The sequence below is a fragment of the Hemiscyllium ocellatum genome, chromosome 18, assembly GCF_020745735.1.
Source record: "Hemiscyllium ocellatum isolate sHemOce1 chromosome 18, sHemOce1.pat.X.cur, whole genome shotgun sequence".
In the NCBI taxonomy this organism is placed as follows: Eukaryota; Metazoa; Chordata; class Chondrichthyes; order Orectolobiformes; family Hemiscylliidae; genus Hemiscyllium; species Hemiscyllium ocellatum.
Genome location: NC_083418.1, coordinates 25,708,840 through 25,731,618, shown reverse-complemented (window position 1 = coordinate 25,731,618; position 22,779 = coordinate 25,708,840). Strand labels below are relative to the sequence as shown.

The 22,779-nt window shown below is 40.3% G+C and overlaps 1 protein-coding gene across 1 annotated transcript in view; it reads left to right on the top strand.

Annotated features, from left to right (window-relative positions):
• Positions 1 to 234: 234 nt before the first annotated feature.
• cracr2b (calcium release activated channel regulator 2B) overlaps positions 235 to 22,779 on the top strand; it is a 106,763-nt gene continuing 84,218 nt past the window's right edge. Inside the window, exons 1-3 of the mRNA XM_060839172.1 lie at positions 235 to 322; positions 1,733 to 1,830; positions 11,248 to 11,499. Of these exons, the coding sequence (XP_060695155.1) occupies positions 11,299 to 11,499 (201 nt within the window). The 5' untranslated portion in view covers positions 235 to 322; positions 1,733 to 1,830; positions 11,248 to 11,298. The remainder of the gene's footprint in view (positions 323 to 1,732; positions 1,831 to 11,247; positions 11,500 to 22,779) is intronic.

The window sequence follows — 22,779 nt, the reverse complement described above, 5'->3', positions numbered from 1 at the left end:
CAATGGCAGAGTATTATTTAAATGGTGATAGATAAGATATTGGAAGGCAAACGGATCTGGTGTTTCTGGGCAAGTCACTGAAAGCAAACATATAGGTGCAGCAAGGAGTTAGGAAAGCAAATGGCCTTCATAACAGGAGAGTTTGAGTACAGGAGCAAGGGAGTCTTGCAGCAGTTGAAGAAAGCAATGATGAGATATTCTTTCTGTGCAGGATTTGTCTCCTTAACAAGAGAAGATATCCTTTCCCTTGAGGACAGTGAAGGTTCATCAGACTGATTCCTGGAATGGCAAGGGGCATCAGAGAAAGAGAGATTTGAGTCCAGTAAGTCTGTATTCACTGGCAATTAGAATGTAAAGAAATCTGCTTTGAAACACCTAAAATTCTAACAGGTCTGGACAAACTAGATGCAGGGATTCTGTTTCAATTGTCCTGGAGATGCCTAGAACAAGGTGGTGAAGTCTCTGAATACAGGGTAGGTGATTTCAGACCGAGATGAGTTAAACGTTTTTTTTTATTCAGACATTTGTGAATCTTTGGAATTCTGTATCATTTAAGGCAGTGAAGTTCAACTCACTGAATATGTTTATGAAAGAAATGGATACATATCTAGATATTGAAGACATCAAAGAATATAAGAGAGAACACGGTGGTATGTCACTGATCTAAGAGATCAGCTGTGACCGTATTGAATGGTGGAGCAGGCTCAGTGAGCTGCTCATATTCTCTGTATTTTTGTGTAATCTTGTGCTCCTGCAACAGCTTCATGATGATGATTTATTGTGCAAAAAACCATTACGATCAAGTCAGCTAGGTTAAATGCCACGGATATTATTCACAGGTCTACTGTGATCTAAATTGTTTCAAAATAAGGGATGTAGTATAAAAATTTGAGACAGACAACATAAATACATGAAAATCCGCACATATGCCTGTGGATGTATATCAGTAGATCTTGACCTTTTTAACCCCACTACTGAAGCTGTTTTTGATTATTTATGTAGTTTCATGGGTACTTCATGCAGTCTTTAGCATTACACCCCCACCGTGTTTCCACTCCTAGGCAATTGCCTTGGTTTGCCTTGTGGTTGCTCCAGTCCTGAGTGAATGAGACCATTATGAATTGCTAGTTACCCTATCTTGTTTCTAGTTGTCTTGAGGTACATTCCATTACTGTGTTACAGCATTGGGTAAACCCTCCTGCTTAATTTAAACCAGCAACACAAAAAAAGTATCCCATGCCGTAATCTGTTAAAATTCGAGTGGCCAAGAACTACTTAATGTAAAAATTAACAACTTTATTTCTTAAAGTATAATAGAGAATAATCAACTAACAACTAATCACAAGTCCTTACTCTAACCTATCTTTTAGCTTCCCTTCTATAAAACTAGTCTGATAATACTCCCAATTAAGATTTACAAAACAAAACTTATCTCAAAAGCAAGCAGCTTTCGGCTCTTCTATTTGGATCTTTCTGTGTTTGTCTTTTCTTCTTAGGGATTCTGCTTCACAGGTTACTAATCGATAAAGATACTTTTAAGAGAGCTGTTCTTCAGGCAGTCTTTTATTTGCTGGTAGCTGGGCTGTTCTCCTCCAACTGTTCAATTCTCCTTGGTCTAATATCCCAGAGCATCGGATTGTGTCATTTTGGCTTTTAAGATTGTCAATATGCTAAATTCAAACTTGGGGTATAAGTTAAACTGGCCTAATTCGCTTTTTTTTGTCAATTCCAGGAAACCAGCTACTCCAGTAGCTGGAGCCCATTTTACATTGGATCTTGTTGAGAATACTTGGTGCTGTTACTGCTGGCTTTTTAACTCTCTCTTAAAAGGTATAGTTCACCCACATCTTAACAACTGTACCAGATTTTTAATTATATTGTTTAGCTACAATTGTTTAACATATCTTAAAAATAAATGCCCTGTATTGTTGAGGAAGTGACAGTTTGATCTGCCATTCTTATCATTGTCACTTTCTAACAGGAATAGCCATATATCAACCTCTGAGTAATAAACTGCCACACACAACAACACTGTGGCAGAATGCAGGACTACTGTTTCAGGTTGCTCCTGAAATATTGTGTTTTTTATTTTTGTGGAAGCTGATGTACTTTGGATTGAAGGACAAACCGGTTATCTAAGGGAAATTAATTAAATGCTTATTTGTTTTGAGATTTGGCTATTTGCAAAAGTTAAGCAGACGACTGGCATTGAAATCTGATGCTTGCAGCTTTAAGCTGAGGGATATTTTATTTGTATCTCAAATGAATGTTAAAAGATTTAACCTAAGGACTGCTCTGTGAAGTTATTAATAGCTAAAAATGAGTGAACCTCATTGAAATTAGTGACATGTGGATTTAGAAATGAAGTTATATTGCCCATGCCTAGCCTGGCATGTCACATAATTAGAGTAATTGGAACTATGGGTGGTTTGCTGGTGGCTAATAGATGAAAAAGAGCACGGGTGACTTGGCAGTGGAAGGAAAAAGCCATTCAGTTGTGTGTGATGACACTTCTGGAGACCGAAGAAAATTTTAGGTTTGAAGTGCAAAACAGCTTTTTCTACCACACACTAGGTAGGTCCTTCTGTGAAGAAGGAACTCCTCGATAGAGTGCAATTTCCAGCGAACTGAGCACCTTTCTACATGGATGCACAAAGATCTTTTTCCTGAAACAAAGACAGAAATTGCTGGAGAAACTCAGCAGGTCTGTGGAACGAGGAACTGAGCTAACATTTCAAGTCCAATAACTCTCTCCATTCGATCTTTTTGATCTCGGTCGATTTTGATGAAGAGTTGCCAAACTCAAAATGATAGCTCTACTTTTCTCTTCACAGATCCTGCCAGACCTGCTGTTTTATTTTTTTTTTCCCTCTGTCTAGCAATTTGTTTTTTGTTTGATTTCCTGGACCCACAGTTCTTTGTTTTATTTTATGAGTTGCACTAGCTTGGGAGTATAGGTACTCAAATCAGTTAGCAAAATGGAGAATTCCATGTTGGTTGCAGTTTACAAACCTTTGCTAGGATAATACTTGAGATATTCTTTAACCAAATTTCTATCTGTAGTGATTTAATTCTGCATAAAGAACAGGGAAATCCTTCCTATAACTGTTTCTTTGTTTTGTTTCTAAACTATTTTTTTTATATAGATATTTTTATTGGGAATTTAACATTTTGACAAATTTACAAAAATAAGCAGAATTTTCAAGCACAAACATTAATATAAAAATAGATCTTAAATATAAAATCATCAAAATTCAACTAATCCACAATCATCCAGAGTGTATAGTTGAGTCGCTTACATCCTTCAAATAAGAGAAAATGTTCTCTAATACACTCATAACAGTATGATAAAAAGGAAGCTATTTCCAAACAATAAGAACAAAAAAAAATTAAACATGTTTGAATGGAGATCTTCCCCCTTGTTCTCAGGGGGCCTTACTACCTTTCCAACGTTCCACCATATCCTCTCCCAAACAGTGTCCCACCCTCGACCCGGGCGCTCCTTAATAGGATTTAGATATAATACCGAGCTAGAGTTAACAGTGAGCGCCGCACCCCCACCCCTCCCCACCCATACCTGAGTATATCTAATAGCATCAATGCCACGTACAAACACACATAACTATAAAATTACAACTCCAACAGATTACAGTCAAGTATAATAACATAGCAAGGAAGACAACCCCGCTCCCAGAGGCAAAAGTAAAGTAGAATAAAGTATCCATTTCTCCCCACGGAGTGTGGAAGAGGCAAGCCAACATAAATTGTCTCTTACGATTTATTTAACCGAGTCTAAAAGTTTCTTGGCCTCTTCCGATGATCTAAAATTATACTCGGATCCTTCGTGGGTAAAGCATAACGTCGCTGGGTAGCGTAAGGTGTATTGAATATCTAAGTCCCTTAAACATTTCTTCACCTCATCAAACGCCTTCCTTCTTCGTGCCAAAGCCGGGGAGAAGTCCTGAAATAACATAATCTTGGATCCTTCATGAATCATAGCTTTAGGATCCTTTCCAAGCTTTCTGGAGGCATCCAGGAGTATCTGCCTCTCCCTATAACTCTGCAGCCGGAACAGGACCGGGCGTGGGCGCTGGTTTGGGCCAGATCCGCGTACTGCGACCTGGTAGGCCCACTCCACCCTTACCCGATCAGTTTCAGCCCCCAGGTTTAAAAGCTGGGGCAACCATCGCTCCAGAAATGCTGCTAACTGTCCTTTCCCTTCTTGTTCTTGAAGGCCCAGCAACCGAATATTCTTTCTCCGATTTCTGTTGTCAATATCATCCATGTAGATTTCAAAGGCCCTGATTCTCTGCTCGAGCGTTCGCACCTGTTCTGCAGCTGTTTGAGCTGCAGCCTTGGAGGTCGTGGCCTTTAGTTTCGCCCCCTCCACTCGGCCCTGTAATTCTCCGATAGTTTGATTCTGTTTCTGCAGCTTTTCTTCGAATGCATTCCATCTCTGTCGGGATTCTGCGATGAAATTGACGAGTGTCGATTCCAATCTGGCAATCATCTCTACAAGGCCTGTTTTTACATCAGTTGCAGCCGGAGGAGAGGAGGGTGGGGGAGGGGTCTTTGTTTTCTGAGAGCTGTGGGGTCCCTTTGATTTACTCATTATCCACTCAGTATTAGACTATTTAAATATAATATTCAGCAGCTAATTAAGATTAAAGAAATTTTTTGGGTGGTTTGGCAAGTGTGGTGGGGGCAGGAAACCCACTTTTCCCAGGTTTTGGGAAGGGCTCTGTAGACTCAGACTTGCTGAGTCGCCACCATCTTGGATCTCCCTAAACTATTTTTAATGTCATTGACTTGGAATATTTCTGTTCAGTTTTAGTGACTAAATCTTCTCTTTTTGTTCGTTCATATTGGCAAACTCGACCTATTTCATCCCAGTTAAGCAACATCAGAGTGATACTGACGTGAAGAAATCTGCTTTTGAATGGTGTCCCACCTTTTGCTGTTGAAGGGTGGTGCAAAATGGAAACTAATGTGATAGCAGAAGTTTTACTTATTTTCAACAGATTAGAATAGTGTTGGTGCAGTGCATGTTCAGAGATGTAGCTTTGTTGTCACAACCCCTCATCTGACGGAAAGATTGCATCTAGTTTCTGTAGTTTAGTGCACCCTTTGGGAATGAATTGATGCTTCGTTGTTCAGTACCAGGGTAGATTTCTCCCCAAGCTAATAGTTGGTTGATGGCTAGAATGCCTTTTTGGAAGACATCCCAGATACTGTCTATAATACCACTTCCCTTTTCCTCCTTCTCAGTGGTGATTACTGAATGGTGTCGAGAATCTGTAGCTAATTTTAGCACAAGACTTAATTGGTTATATTGCATCATTACCTTTCAAATGAACATTTCTTAAGCTGCTGTTTATCTGTTCCTTTGGGTAAATGCATCTAAATATGAAAAGTGCAAGGAGATATTTGGGGTGGAGTGAGGCAAGGCAGTACACAATGAATAGTGGGGTACTGGGAATTATCAGCAGAACATTTGTGCTTGTCTATTGACCCTTGAAGACAGCAGGACATGTAGAAGGGTTCTTTTTAATGCACATGTGGGGCATGATATCATTAGCTATGCCAGCATTTATTGCCCATTCTTAGCTGCTCTTGAGAGGGTAATTGTGAGCTTTTGCCTTGAGCCATTGCAGTCCATGTGCTGTAGGTTGACCTTTGGAAAGGAATTCGAAGATTTTGATCCAGAGACAGGTGAAGGAATGATATATTTCCAAGTTGGGATGGTAAGTGGCTTTGGAGGAGAAATTGCAAGCAGTGGTGTTCCGTGGTGCTGCCCTTGTTCTTCTAGATAGAAATAGCTGTGTGTTTGGAAGGTGCTATCTAAAGATCTATCTTCTTGTAAATGGTGGAAGGCAGAGTGGTTGTTTGCAGATGTGCCAATCAAGTGGGCTCCTTTTGTCTTGGAATACCCCCCACTTGCTTGGATGAATGCAGCTCCAACAACACTCTAGAAGCTTGATGTCATCCATCTCTAGTCTTAACTTGTGCAGTGGACAGGCTTTGAGAATTTGGGATGTGGGTTGCTCACTGCAGTATTCTTAGCCTCTGACCTGCTGTTGTAGCCACTGTTATTTGACAAGACCAGTTTCGTTTCTGTTTTTCTTTTTTTAAAAAAAAGCATATGGGATACTTGCATTTTACTGGTCAAGCTATTAGGTACAAGAGCAAGTGGGGTAGTGGGATTCTAATTGAAACATACAGAATACTGAATGGTCTGGACAGACTGGCTGTTGGGAAGATACACCTATTGGTAGGAGTGACTAGGACCTGAGGGCACAGCCTTAAAGGGAAGATCTTTTAGGACAGAGATAAGGAGAAACCTCTTCCGCCAGAGAGTGGTGAATCTGTGGAATGCAGAGGCCAGATCATTGAGTATATTTAAGATGGAGATAGATAGGGTTCTTGATTGTCAAGGGTTATGAGGATAGAGGTTTCTCAACCCCAATCAGCCATGATTGCAGGGATGATGGGCTGAATGGCCTAATTTCTGCTCTTGTGTCTTATGGTTTTATTTGTTAAGCTGCCATTGGGTGCACCTTGCAGGGCCCTGTTGATGGAAAACTATCAGTGTTCCTCTGTAATTAAGTGAAACAACAGGGTGTCAGGTATGTGCAGAATAGAATGGAAATATTAAACTTCTTGCTCGTCCCTCGAGGCGGAAACACAAAGGTGCATTGGGGAGCCTGCCATTGTTGGAAATCAGTGAGAATTTCAACTTTCCAGCTCTTGTATTGCTGTTTCCAACCCCTTTAAATGGTCACACCTTCAAACAGACAAACCTGGATATCTATTGGCAATCTGATTAATACAAATTCATGGACAGAGCTGACCCTAATGTTATAGTTAGAGTAAATGATTCATTAGTTATTAAGCCAATTTTAAAATAAACTTTTATCTCTCAAATTTGCCAAGTGAATGTTCCAATTCCTATTCAAAGTTCCTTTTTTCTTTTTACAATGTTATTTTGCTGCTTTTAGTTTCCTGTTCATGTATATGGAGATCCAGTTAGTTTCTTGGAGAACTGAAAATGTCAGTACAGCTCACATTGGGAATGAATCATCAGACTCCCTACAATGTGAAAACAGGTCAATTGGCCCATCAAGTCCATACTGACCCTCCGTAGAGCATTCCACCCATAGCCATTCCACTATTCCATCCCTGCAATTCTGCTAACCCACTTAGCCTGCACACCCATGGACACTAGGGGCAATTGGACTTGGCCAATCAACTTGCACATCTTTGGACTGTGGGAGGAAACCGAGCGCCTGAAGAAAGCCCACGCAGACGTGGAGAATGTGCAAACTCCACACAGACAGTCCCCCAAGGTTGCAATCAAACCCAGCTCCCTGTCACTGAAGCAGCAATGCTAACTACTGAACCACCATGTGCCCAGTAACGAGCACTACAATCAGCAGTTGTGCCACTGCACCAACCTTGGAGATTATATTCTTGTCAGAGAGACCCTGCTCTGTGTGTACTCAAGGACAACAGCCTTGCTTCCCCAATCCTGATTTATGTCTCTTGCCTTTGGAAGTAGACCTGTGTATACACTCCAGAACTTCTCTTCTAACATTTGGTACTTCACTTGGCTCTTCTCTTTTTCTAAAAAAAAATCATCTTCAAGAAAGTAGTGCTAAATGCTCCCAAACATTTTCCAGTAAAATAATAGAACAATAATAGTCATCTCACGAACATAGAAAACAGTAATTTCAAAATACATCCAGAAACGTTTGCTGATAATCTGAGAACTATTCTCTGAGATTTTGTTTTAGAAGAAACCACATCGCTCGATTAATTTTTGGAAGTTTTTTTTTTAAAAAAAAGAGATACTTAAGGTGGGACCTTCATATATCAAATATCTGGAAAATCTCCCAGATGGCCAACTTCTGTGGCCAAGAAAATTAAAATAATTCAGTAAACTCTCAACCTTAAAGCCATTAAACAAAGTCATGCATGGAGAGACACTTTACATATAAAGTGAAATGCTTATCAACATTTGCACTCGTGTCTGCCTGAAATATGGCCATTAATTAAAATTCATAATGGCTACTCTTTCCCTTCACAAAAGGAATGTGTTTAAAGAAAAAGAAACCCCCCTGAGGAAAACCCAGGTCAGAAAGGTAGAATCAAAAATCAGTTTGAAATTCATAAGGTATTTTGTTATCTCCTCTTGGGAGATGGTATATTCTAAAAGCCACATTTAGAGTCATGGATCCTGGAGCTTTTTGCAGGATGAAAAGATTCCCTTTGGCCCATTCTGTCCATGCCAATCAAACATCCACCTACAGGTAATTCTCCTATAATGCCATAGTTGCATTCCAGTGAAATCTCGCTTAATAGAAAATTGCTTATTATAAATAATAGGGCCTATGGGGTTCAGGGCAGACCAGCAAAAAAAATCTCAATGGCTCAATCACCTGAAAGCCTAATGCAAAGTATAATACAGCCTGAATATAAGTATAAATTCATCATTAATGAAACAAAAATTTAACAACGTGCATTTTCAAAAAATATAAGAAAGCTGCTCTCCATACAAAACCTCTCACAGAAAGCGACTCTGTCAGCAATTGGCATTGGCTCATGCACAGACAGCACAGAGGTTTTTTGTGCACATGCAGAACAAAGCACACCAGCTGATCCCCACTGGAATCGTGCTATTGTGAACGGAGGTAAGCATTCTTGAACATACCGTTCTCTAATTCTTCAGCCACGTTATAGCCAATTGCACTGCTGAAATGTGCATTATCTCCAAAACTACCTGTCTCCCAATCTTATTTTCCAGCACTTGGCCAATAACCTTGTACACAATGGCATTTCAAGAATTCATCTCTATCGTTCTTAATGTCTTGAGAGTTCCCGTATCTATTACCCTGTTTACGTAGTGAGTTCCAGATACCCACAAACCTCAGGATGAAAAGGAATTTACTTAAAATCTCCTCTAAACCTCTTGCCCTTTACCCCATAATTGTGCCCTTGCTTACTGATTTCCCCTTACTGAAAGGAAAAGGTTCCTTCTATCCACCTTGTCTATGCCTCTCATAGAATTACCCTCCACAATTGGATCTCCCCTCAGTCTCCTTTGCTCTAAGGAAAATAGCCGCATCTATTTAGTCTCTCTTCATCTCTGAATTGTTCCAATCCAAGCAACAACCATGCTGAATCACTGAGTATGTCATCTGGTGTAAAAAGTAGTATTTTCCATCCGAGTTCTCTCACTGCCTGAAAACTGAGAGGAAGTTCACACTTGTCATCTTGCATTCATCAGGACTGGAGAGCAAGAAATCCAAATGTGGAATGGGACATCATTAGCATATGCTAAAACGCTATGTATGTATTTTTCGATTGGAAAAAATAAGCTTGTGCATAAGTTACTTTGTTTTCATTTGAGGAAAAGGCAATGGTGACTGCTAATCCTGGCTGCATTTCCCATGGTAATGCACTGACCGATAGCCTGGCTTGCCAGGACTGAATTTAATCTGTTAAGACTGATAGTCAACCATCTCCATGCTGCCTCAGCACCCTCATCTCATGCTGTATAAATTGGTGTCCCCTTTCAAAGGTTTTGGTTTATTGTGTCCCAGGCCTGATGCGTGCAAGATGAAAAGCTTTTGACTTTGTCTCTTTCCAAATTTTTTTTATCTCTTTTCCTCTCTCTCTTGCTTTCTGTCTTTCGTGCACTCTTTGTTCCCTTGCTGTATTGCTTGTTGCTTACACTCTCCCTCTTTTTTTTGCACTGGCCTCAGTGACTCAGTCCACCTGCTCTCTTTCCATGATATTATCTGTCTTTTTTTTCTTGCTCCCCTTCACAGCTTCAAGGTTGCTGCGTTCCACAGATGAAGTCAAACATCTTTCTCCTTTCTTTCAGGGGGAAGCTGCGAAGGGGAGCAAGAAAAAAGACTGATGATATTATGGGGGGAGAGAGAGAGAGAGAGAGAGAGCGCAGATTGACTGAGTCACTGAGGCCAGTTCAAAAGAGGGAGAGTGTGAGTAACAAAAAACACACAGTCCTCCGAGGATAGAATCAAACCCTCGTGCTCTGAGGTAGTAGTGCTAGCCATTGTGCCACCCTAGTGTGTAATGGATAGAAGTCGTTATTATGATGGTGTAACAACAAATTCATAATCATGTCGTCATTTTGGGAATGTAATCCTTGCATTTTCATAAATCCACTCTCCATTTGTACCATGTAGTTTGTCCTTACTTATAGGATGTAGGATCATTTTGTCTTTTTATTGGAATATAGAGTATTGCTGGCAAGGCCAGTATTTTGGTGTTGATCCCTAATTGCCCTTGAACTAGATGACTGACTTGGCTAATTTTATCAGGAGTCATTTCACAGTCAACCACATTAACGTGGGTCTGACGTTGTGTGGGCCAGACTGGATAAGGACAGCAGAGTTCCTTCCCTAAAGGACGTTACTGAACCAGATTGGCTTTTACGATACTTGATGATATCTGTCACTGGCATCATTACGGACACTAGTTTTTCAATTTGATCTTTATTCATTCTCGTTAAATTTCACCCACCACCATGTTGAGATTTGAAACCATTTCCTCCAATGACTAGTCTGGTGAGGTTTTCACGATGTCCGAAACCGGGGAGGCGGTGACATGATTGTTCGCTTTGCCGGTTTCCAGATTAACCTGTTTTCGCATTTCTTTCTACCTCACTGTGACATTAAAATTAGCACGGGGATGACATCTGGAAGGATTTATTGACAGAACTGTGGAAATTCTGGGCTCCTTTCTGCTAAAAAAAATCTTGTTGAAGCCACAGCAGTTGAAAAATGTCAAATCCTGGCTTGGTAAAGTTTGAGGTAAGGACTGAAACAGAACTAAGGCAGGTAGACAGAAGTAAGGTGGAGATTTTGTTGAAATCTAATTATACAGCACAACATTCTCTAGGGGCTAAATGTCCCACTTTTCCTGTGTTCTTTGACTCACCAACTTTTCAAATGTGGAGCTTTTTCTTTCAGGAGTGTAGGTTGCCATCTCCCTAAGTCTGATCTGCCAGTTCCCAATAAATCTATATTTTATGTTTCTCCTTCTGCATTTTCTTTTCCTATCTCTGCTGGTCAAAAGAACTGACTGATTGATTTAGCAGCAATACTCAGAACCTTTCAAATCAGCACTAAGTGGGTTGTTGCTAAGTGATGCTACTTAATATCCGACGACTCAATGAGTGATGCAAACATATGCACCTTTTGTTGTTGTTGTCCCTTATAGCGGCGTGCTCACTGGGCTGTGTGCTGTTTGCTGGGCTGGAGCACCAACTAGATGATGTACAGAAAGAGAGGGATCCCGGCTGATGATTGGTCTGTAGAAGGAGTGGATCCCAACACAGTAGGGGATACTCGGGACACCAAGTCAAATCCAAGTGGACGCATTACTCGCCATGAGACTTATGAAAAGGCCCGTGAACTCTTCCAGTTGTGTGACAAAGAGGAGAAGGGCTTCATCACCAAGCGGGACATGCAGGTACTAAGCTTTCTACTTCCATTCCCCTGATGAATCCGTTCTACAGTGTAAATATTTATGGATGATTTCAGGTGAATGCTAGCAAGTCGTTGATAGGATCAATAGAAGATGACAGTTTGTGAAATGATAGGCTGGTTGGGTTTGGGGATGCCTGTGAAGAGAACAATTTGTGTCGCGAAATCTGAGTACTATATTCGAGGTGTCGGTCTTGGACTAATCAGTGGTATTTTTGTTGTCGATTAAAGTCCCGTTGCCAAGGTTTAAGGAGCAAAATCATGAATCTGGCACCCCCAGTGCTGGGAGAGCGCTGCACAACATACAATGCTACATCTGAGATGTGATGTTAAATGTCTGCGTTTTCAGGTTGACTTAAAATATCCCATAACACTATTTTTTTGAAAAACAGCAGAGTTTTCCCTGCTGTTATGGACAATCTTCAACCCTTTGCTGCTTTATATTTTAAAAAAAACTTATCAGCATATTGTTGGTGTGTGCTTGTTTGCATAAATATTCATTTGTTTAAAGTAAAGAAGTTCTGTTTGCTTTTAATATTTTTAAAGGCTTTTTTTAAATTAAGGAAGCACTTTGAACCATCCAGCATGGAAATAGACCCTTTGGTCCAATGGGTCCATGCTGACCATGTTCCCAAACAAACTAATCCCACTTGCCAGCACTTGGCCCATATCGTGCCAAACCTTTCCTATTCATGTATGATTCTGAATGTCTTTAAACCATTCTGCTTGTGCCCTTAGAGGTTATTAACAAGCTGGCTTTAAAAAAAAAACTCTTTGGAAAGCTGTGTTAAAGCTTGGAGATGCTAAAGAGCTGGGTCTTTTCCCCCAAGAGCTGAGAACTAGGATGCTATTGGTTGATCTCCACCAAATTATCTACCTTGGTATGCACGTCCATTGGTTCCTTTCAGATGCCTCTGATACTGATGTTCTTGAGGTCCTCGTGTTCATTGTGAATTAGTTTGCCTTGTTTGTCCTGTCCTAAAGCACATCACCTTACGCTTCCCTGGATTGAACTCCATTTGTCACTGATCAGTGCATCTGACTGGCCCATCTACATATTTGTCATTTAAGGTGATCCCTTCTGTTTGCTACCTCACCAATTTGTGTCATCCGTGAGCTTATTGATCAATCCTTCTCATTCAAGCCTAAGTCATTAAACATATCAGAAAAAGCAAGGCTCCTGCACGGACTCTGATGGGATTTCACTGGACACAAGCCTCCAATCACACAAAACGCCCTTTAACTACTGCCCCTCTGCTTCCTGCAACTCGGGCAATTCTGAATCCAATTTGCCAATTTTCCTTGGATTCCCAAGGGCTCTTGCATTCAAAGTCCGTCTCCCATGTGGGAGCTTGTCAAAAGCCTTGCTGAAGCCCGAGTAGGTAAAGTCAACGCTTTTGACATAATCTACACAACTGGTCACCTCTTTGAAAAATTCGATCAATTTGATCATACACGACCTCCCCCTTAACAAAACCATGTTGACTGTTGTAGGTGAATCTCTCCCCTTTCAAGCAAGGATTAATTCTGTCCCTTAGAATTTCTTCCAATAATATCCCCACCATCTAAGGTCAGACAGAGTCCTGTAGTTTCCTGCTTTATCCCTTCCTGAACAAAAGTACCCCATAGTGGATGTTGTCCAGTCTTCTGGTGGCCAGAAAGAAATTAAAAATTATTGCTCATGTCCCTACTAGTTCCTCCCTTGCCACAGTCAACATCCTTGGATACGTTTCACCCAGTCTTACTGGTTTATCTACTTGTGAGACGACTCAGCACTGCCTCTCTGTCTATATTAATATCTTTAATCATATCATAGTCCCTCTCCCTGATTTCTATGCCCACATTATCCCTCTGACTATTGAACACTGACATCAAGGATTTATTAAAATTCGTGTGTCTTCTGGCCCCATTCACAAATTATACTGTGGTCATTATTGGGCCTTACTCTTTCTACAGTTATCCGTTTTCCCATAATGTACTTATAAAATAACATAAGAACAACCTTTTTATTTTACCATTATCCTTTCATGCCTCTTTGTTTTCCATTTTTTTTCTCCTAGTTTCTGCTTTCACATTCTCTACTCCTCTCGGGCTTCTGCTATTTTGAGCTTTTGGTATCTTCCATTAGCCTCCCTTTTCCTTTTTCTTTTATCCAACGCTGTATGTCCCTTTGATGTCCAGTGTTCGCTGGATTTTAAAAAAAATTACTCCTGGAACTTGAACATTGCTGGCTGGGTCAGCATTTATTGTCTATCCCTAATTGCTCTTGACTGACTGACGACACCTTCAGTGTAAACAACTGATTTCCTGGAAGACTGCTGCCTCCCGCTTTGCTCTGAGGTGTGAATACTGTGGAACTTGATTAGATTAGATTCCCTACAGTGTGGAAACAGACCCTTCAGCCCAACAAGTCCATACCGACTCTCTGAAGAGTAACCCACCCAGACCCATTTCTCTCTGACTAATCCACCTAACACTATGGGCAAATTAGCACAGCCAATTCAGCTAATCTGCACATCTTTGGACTGTAAACTTGTGCCATCACCTAAACGTGGCCCCTGGTGTCAGACTAAGACAAAGAACAGAGGGTGAGATGCACCGTGATGCATGAACATGCGAATTGAGAGCAGGAGTAGCCCACTCGGTCCCTTGAGTCCATACTGGCATTCAGAAAGATTATGGCTACTTTTATGACTGAACCTTCATGGGACCCATCCTGTTGACTGCCTACCCTGAGTCCATCAGCCCTCTGATGGGGTCATAAATGTCACCATGGCCCAATTTCAAAGAGCATTTGGTGCAACACTTTATCATATTTTTGTCCTGTAACACTTTGAATGTGACCCACTGTTTTGACACAGATTTACCTGTCTAGTCCAGTCCAGTCTGGGCAGCTGCCACATATTAACCATTTTGTAATGACCAGTGAGCCTGCACTACTGGGCTGTTGTATGTTCTGCTATTTGACAATTTTAATTTTAAAAAAAATTGTTATGGGATGTCGGTATTTTACCCTAGGCCAGGAGAAGATGATCTGATCTGCCTTCTTGAACTATTTCGCTGTGTTCTGGACCAGGCCAGAATCCCTCAAAACATTTCAAGTATCCCGGACCTTAACTTTGCCATTTGTTTTAAGCAGGTGTACTGTGGATATTCCAGGAGTGATGCAGTTCGTCAAACACCTTACTGTTAAACAGAATTGAATTTATTTACAAGATTACTGAAATGAAACACAAACAAATGAGAACGGAATACCGAATAACAACCTAACTGAAAACCCAACAGATTATCGCAAATTAATGATGCTGTTCCAAATACTCTCATCAATCCCCATAAGCACCCCTTGGCACAAAAGGTGAAAGAGTCTTGCGAGAGAGGGCAGAGACTCGACATGGAACACCTTCTTCCATATAGCTGTTTTTTGGACCAGCAACCTCAGAACTGTACTGACTGCATTCAGTGAACAGCCAGACTGCTAAAACCAAACCAGAGAAAAGCTGAGCTGGCCCTTCATTGTTCAAATTTTTTGGTTAAATATTGAAAGCATTCTCAAGTAGATCAACCCCAGACCTTTCTGAATTGGTGTCTTTATGACCTCCTGAAAACAATCCCTAAGGCATAAATGTTGAAGGTGGTGGATGGGATGTCCGTAAACCAGATCGCTTTGCCCTGGCTGGGGTCAAGATTCTTGGGTGTTGGTGAAGTTGCAATCCTCCAGGTAATTGGAGAGAATGCCACCGGAGCCCTGGCTGGTGCCATGTAGGTCGTAGGCAGGCTTTGGAGAGTCAGGAGCAATATTCCCTGTAAATGGCTCAGTCAGGCACCTGATCCAAAGCCACGTGCATGCTGATCCACATGCCAACATGTCTCCGAGGTCAGTGCGTTGCTCTGAATTTGTGCAGTGAAAAAATGTTTGTGGGATTATTGGTCAGGAGCTGAGTTACTTGCTGCAGGATTCCTAGCCTCTGATCTGCTCTTGTCATAGTGACCATAGTAACTTAGATTTAGCAAACATGTTTTTTTTTAAAATGTGACTACAAGGTACAGAAAGAGAGCGGTAAAATCATTCCGTATTCCTGCCCCTGTTCAGATGAGGATCAGATCAGGTCCGTGTTGTGAAGAAGTTTGTGGACACTGCTGTAAGGGGTCAAGGATACCAATGATAGAGAGGAAAAAATGGATGGGCACGAGTGAAGCAGACTTTGAGAGGAGACGATGATGGTCGTGAATATAGTTAGGTGAGTTTCTGTAGTAAGGTGAGAGATTCAGAGAGAACGGGAATTACAGGAAAGGGGGGCTGGGTGGAGTAAAACTGTTAGATAAGTATATGCTCAGTGCAGAGCTGAGTTATTAATTGTTTTGCTTTGATGACCCATTCTGGTTACCTGTCCTGACCAATATAGATTCCAATATCTTTGATATCCAGTGACAGTGGAGGTGAGAGAAATGGGGGAGACTGATCTGTTTAATATGGATGCGGGTGGGACCTCTTGGTTCTGGGAGAGGGTACTGAAATGGAACGCCTCCAGCAGATTGCCTTGTGAACCAATTGGGAGGAAATCTTGGTTGAGAAAAGGGTAGGCAAATCAGAAGCACTAATATGGAAGGTTGTGTTGTTGGAACAGATTTCATTTCTGCCACCAGCAAAGACATCATTTGCTCCTCCTTTCCATATCAGTATTCCAAGACCCTTGTTCCGTCAGACATCCTGATCAGCTCTTTAACCACCCCCAACAGTCCTTGAACGTCCACAACACCGTCCTTTTGCAAATGTAGGAAATTCAGCACCTAACATCTTGCCTCCTCCCTTCTCATTGCATATAGGTGGGTGAATCTTGTCCTTAATTACCTGGGGCAACTTGCTCATGGAACAAGAGAAGTGCCCCATTAGAATAGATTGGTCGTCAAGGGTGCGATGCTGCTTCTCTGATTAGGGGTAGGATGTCCCTTATGCTTGCTGCCTATCAGTAATAAATACAGAAGTGATTAAGTGTCACAATGAGGAAATTGCCAGGGGGACCATGGTTTTGTGAGTGGGGAAAATCGACTACACCTAGGCTACAAACCTCCCACTATTTTTCAGAGGCCAGAAGGGGAGCCATGGTCAGCAGCTGATGTTGGAGCTGAGGCGGAGTGGCTGTTGGAAGTGTAGTGGCACCTTTTTTCTTTTTTGCAGAAGTGGTGTCTGCCCACTAGTTATTGGGACTGGGGGCAGGAGGGACTCTGTCTCCATCTAATTCCTTTTCAATGTGCCAGAGCACAAAGAGGCCACTAGGTGGTTGGAATGGAATATGGAGGCTGCATGTGGGTTTGGAAGAGAGAACAAGCTGTTTCAAACTTGGTAACAAAGGAACACTCCACTAACTAGGTTCTAGATGAACATTAAATCACTAAGGGAATGAATGCATAAGGTTTCTCAAACATAAGGCTGCATATGTTTCAGAGTTACTCTGGGGAAGATTTGTAATGGATACTATTGCAGTGGATACCTCAGATGAAAACGGAGATATTATAAAATAAATCGTAATTGCCTATTTAAAATTTTCAAACTTTGTGAATATGTGATAAAAATATATTAGCTGTGACCTGATCCATCTAGGAAGATGCATTTTGGATGATTGTTTTTGCCAGTTGAAGTAAGTATCCTAGGAGATTTATTTTTGGTAACTTTCATGTCTGTTGACTTTTGCTAATTTTAAGTTTTCTGGTGTGTAACCTTTTGCTTTTCTTGTGTTATTTTGAGTTTAATTTTCTGCTTCTGTGTGAGTTGCATCAATACACAAGCAAAAAGTAATGTTACTATGTGACTGTATCATATAACAAAGGGGCTAGTGAAAATGGAAATGTAATCTTCGAGGAGAGCCTTTGAGGGGAAAGAAAATAGGGCTTTGTGCAATTTCTTTTGTGCAGTTGACAATGCACTTAAATTATTTTGCAAACTCTAATTTGACCATGAAATAGTACTCTTTCTCCTGAAAGATGAGACAAAAGCACTTTTTAAAAAATTCAATGTGATCTAATTCTGTCTTCCTATTTATCTGTTTGAAAAGTCTTTATTAGACTAATTTGGAAATTATGCATTCAGAAAGGTTAGCTGTACTGTGCAGAATGCTCCATCATTTATGTGCATGAGAAACGATTGTCTTGCTCTGAATTTATTGAACAGCGATCTCTCGGAGAAATAAAGCTTTGAGGTTCGTGTATTTTGAGTTTGCTTTGTATTTGTACGCAAATTACTTCCGCCAGATCCGCTTCACATTATATTTAGCAACACTACAGATCTCCTGAATTCCATTTGCTTTTATATCTACCTTTTACTTGACTTTCAATGGAAAGTGTAAGCAAAATGTTTCTATTTTGTCCTGAATTCCCAATTTGCTTAGTGCATGTTATTAGATATTTCAAATCTTAGTTAACTGAATGTCTTTGATCACATGAGGGAGGTGCGACATGTAGTGCAGCCAAAATAAAGTAAGTCAACAACAGCTGGCAAATGTTGTTATTCTGACTTTTCCATGATTCTCACATGGGCCTGCTGCCTTTCGATGCGACTTAGGAGTACTGTGACTAGTGCAGTTGTCCAGCAAGTCTGAAAGTCACTTTTCCAATATGGAATCTAATTGCCTCAGGAAATTAACATTCCAGAGTTTTTTTTTCCTCCAAATCATGCTGTCTCTCTTTTTTTTAATTTAATCTGGATGTCTCAATTTTGTTTTGGAATAATCTTTGTTGCTTTCCAGTTTGCAGAAGCCACAGATTCCCCTGAAGAGGGTACTGTACTTGACCATATGCCCAAGTAGTGGAAATGCCCGCTAAGAAGCAGAGAGGTGTTTGGGGAACTGTATGCAAGGGAAACCATGAGAGCAATTCTTTCACCACTACCAGTATAGTCCAGGCCAGTAATGCCTGACCCTTCTACTCAACCACAAATGAACCACGTGCAGGGTTTCATCTTGTATGTTATCAGCTGCAACACACTTTTTAAAAATTTTTGTTGCCTCCTCCTCCTCCTCCGCCTCTAGAGACTGCTCATAACTATTCTTTTCAGATGATCAATTTCTCTACTAAAGTTATGCTTTCTTTTTCTATAGTCAGCCTTGAAACAGGTTGATGAATTATCTTGTATGCAACTCCCTGGAAGGCTCTGCCCTTATTTATAATCATCTCAAAAGGCAGGAGTACAATACCAGATTGTACTGTGCTTTTGACACTGAACAAAATCTCAAATTGTTGCTGTGACAGATAATGAGGAAGTTATGTGCATGAATCATCATTGCAAACCAGCAAGCCAAAGAGTACAGCTACTCTTTTTTTTTTGCCAACTGTATAACAGTTGGTCTGTAGGGATCAGTCTATCTATTTCAGTCCAAAAATGATGGGATTTTAAGCGACCGATCAGCATGAAAAAAATATGTGGAGAACTTTTAAACATTCTAATGCAGTCAAAAGGTCCAATTGGAAAAGCATTCAAAGTGGCATTGTACCATACATTCAGAAAGTTAAGACAAAAATATTGGTTATGTATATTTGGTCTTAGTTACTTGCCATTCAAAGTAGAATGTGATGATAAATTGAAGACTCGTCCAGACTGCATTACGGTGATCAGTGATACTATGGAAGTTAGGTTTTCAATCCTTATCTGTTTGTATTATTTGGAAATGCGAACATGGAATCATGCTAACAAGGAGCTGGAGTAGGCTATTTAGCCCCTTGACTGCTCCATCATTCAAAGAAGATCATGGCTGATGTGATTGGAACCTCATTCACGAACCCACCTCCCCCAATAACCTTTTCACCCCCAACACTTCACAAGAAGTTTTCTAACCTCTGTCTTACAAGAGTGAGGGCCTTTGTTTCCACCACTTCTTCAGAAAGTGATTTCTAAAGAATGATAAAATGCAGAACAAGTTTCACCTCATTTCTGTTTTGCATAGACAAACCCTAATTTTATTTTTTAAAGTGTTCCCTAGATCTAGATTCTCCCACAAAAGGAACCATTCTCTATCCATGTAGCCTGAGAAGAGTTCTCAGGATCTTGTGTTTCAATCAAGTTGCTGTTATCTCTTTTCAACACCAGTTAGTCTGTCCAAAAGTTAACCCTTAAAAGTCAACCCATTTATTCAGGTATTGGTCTGGTAAATCTTTGCTCAACTACTTCCAACTCATTTAAATCATTCTTTTGAAAGAAGATGGCCAATACTGTGGACACTACTTCATATGTGGTCTTACTGATGCCCTGAAAAAAAACGAAGCCTGACCTCCAGATCTTGTATTCAGGTTCCCTTGCGATATATAATAACATTTCTAATAGATTTCCTAATTATTTATCAGAACTGTATTCTAACATTTTGCTATTTATGAATTTGGCTACCCAGATCCCTCTGCATCTCAGAGCTCTGCAGTCTTTCACCATTTAGATAATCTTTCTATTTTGTTCTTCCTGTCAAGTTTGACATTCTCATTTTCCTATTTTGTCCCATTTGCCAGATCTTTGCCCACTAATTTGACCCATCTGTATCTCACTGTAATGTCCGTATACCCCTTCTGACAGCCTAACTCCTTCCTTACACTTATGTTATAAGCACATATGGTAGCCAAATGTTCTGTTCCTCCAGCATTGATTAAAAGTTGTAAACAGTTAAAGTACCAGTATGAATTATTGTGACATGCCACAGGCTGTATCTTACCTGCAAAAGAGCCATTTTTGCTTCCTGTTAGCCAATCAATTTTCTATCGATGCCAATAAGGCTGAGCTTTTAATTTTCACAATAATTGTTGATGTGGTACTTATATCTTCTGGAAATCGAAGCACAGTCAATCCACCTATTTCCCTTTTTATCCGCAACATACGCGACCTCCTCAAAGCACTCCAATAGATTGATTAAATGTGATTTCTCCTTTCACAAAACCCATGTTAATGCAAACCAGTTGCCTTTTAGAGGTAGTCTGAAATGCTTTGCTATATGTTTAACAATAGATTCTGACAATTTTCCTTTGACGATAACCTAACAGGCCTGTATTTTCTTTCTTCCTGTCTCTATCTCCCTTTTCAATTAAGGGCTTGCCTTCATTGTCTTCCAATTTAGTTGGACCTTCCCTGAAGAGTGTGTTTGGAAAAATAAAATCAACATATCGACTATTTCACTGGCCACTCTCTTTTTAAGACGAGAGGGTGAAGTCTGTCAGGACCCATTGACATGTTAGGCTGAAATATCAAAACTTTTCTCAGTGCCACCTTTCTGGTAATTTGTGCTTTTTTTCAAAGTTTCTCCCTCCTTTCCATTCCTTATTTATTGGAATGTTACTTGTATCCTCTATATTGAAGATTGATGCAAAATGCATGTTCAATTAATTGGCCGTCTCTCTCTCTTCCACCCCACCCCCTTTTTTTTCCTTTCTATGGGAACAATGCTCATGTTGTTAAATTTTTTTTTTGCACATATGTATGGCAACTTTTGCTAACCGATTGTATGGTTCTGGCACTTTTTTCTGTACACTACTTTTTCTCTTAAGTTATTAGAAGGTTTGCATAGCTTGGTTTCATTGTTTCAGATTTTGACTCCCTAGAAGTGTGATCTTGTAGCTAAAGGAAATAAAGCTCTTTATTTACAAATGTATTGAAGCAGATCTCCCAACAGAATTTAACATGTTTGAAGCAAAGGTCAAAGCTATGTTTTCTAGATTCTGGTGTGTCTAATGCAGAAAAGCAAACCGTCTAAGCAATTAAGAACCAAACTTTACACAGACATAACACATCAGGATTATAAGCTGAAGTACTACAAGATCCCAAAAAATATTGATTGCATTAGAGGACCAGTGCACAGTTGGATTAAACATGCTTATTCATTGACTAGTATTTGTCACTTAGGTAAAAGTCTACAGAATCCATAATCCACTTTGTGACCAGATGCAAAGAAAAGTACTCATTGTGATTTTTTTTTTTAATTGAGCAGCTAGGAAACTGAATTATTGAGGTGCTGTTTCCTTGTCGATCAATGTGAGCTTTCAAAAAAAAAAGTCTGATCGACCAAACTGAAGACTCCAGCATCAAATAACTACTGAAGGAAGGATGTAGCGCACGACCCTTGCAGGTTGTCAAAGGTTTGTAGGTCCTCAGTACAACTTCAATGGAGACACGATCACTAGAGAGCCAAGATAAAGGTCAACATGTTGAAGGTATAGTCTTCTACATGCACTAAGGAAGGACCCAGCTTTCAGTAAGTCCTGCAAAGCAGATGTTAGAAAAGACCACTAGCAGAGGCAATGCACAAGTGACCAGGCTGATGCAGCTACAAAGCTGTGCAATAAGCCACCTATACATAATGTACTCATCAGAGGCCATTGACATTCTGCTCGAGGTGTGTACATTAAAGTAATCCACAAAGCAGAATCACATGATGTACATGAAACCAGGTGAAGAACACAGTTCCCCTGTCAATTTTGGGCAGAGCATCAATGTCATCGTACTGCTTGATGTATTTGCAAGACATCAAATTATTTGGCCTCAGAAAACAGGTGACTGCCAGTGTAAATATCCTATCCCTATGAATTCCAAAAAAGAATTGTGTGTCTGAAAATGTGGAAAGCCATGACACAATGCTGTGAAGGTAAAATGTTTGCATAAAGCAGTTCACTAATTCCATGTGCAGCGTCAACATTGCTGGAATGTTAATACAATCTGTTTTTATGCTGCAGATGACATAGACCTGGCTAGCCCAGCAATTGCACTTTCTGCATACTAACTAAACACTAGCTACAGTCTAGCTGTCTCTGGAGTCTTGATCAGACTTGTTCAAATATGATATTGAGAAGTTTCTACAATTCTTCTTTCGGAAGAACAAACTGGCTTAATTCTGACCGCAGTAAAAGGGTTTTCTTTTTCAGAAATCGAAGGGATCAACTGGGTTACTCTTCCTCATAGGCGGCTTGTCCCTCCATTAAAGGCGACCTGATTAAAAACCTCTCTAAGCCAGTCACTATTCCAACAGCCCCAGCTGAGGTCAACAGCAAAGCAAGCAATTATCACCAATCATGTCATTTCTAGGTAGCCTTATCTTTTCAAAAATCTCAAGTTTACAGTGACCTTTCAACAGCCTTGTTTTAAAGAGATTTCCACAACACTTGAAATGAACCATTTTCTATTATACTTCAAAATCTTAACTTCCCAAAGAAGTACTAAATGTGAAGCATCTCTGTAATACTATGGTGATATCTGATGAGGAGAAAATAATCACAGGCTAATGTTCCAATGAAATTATAAACGTCC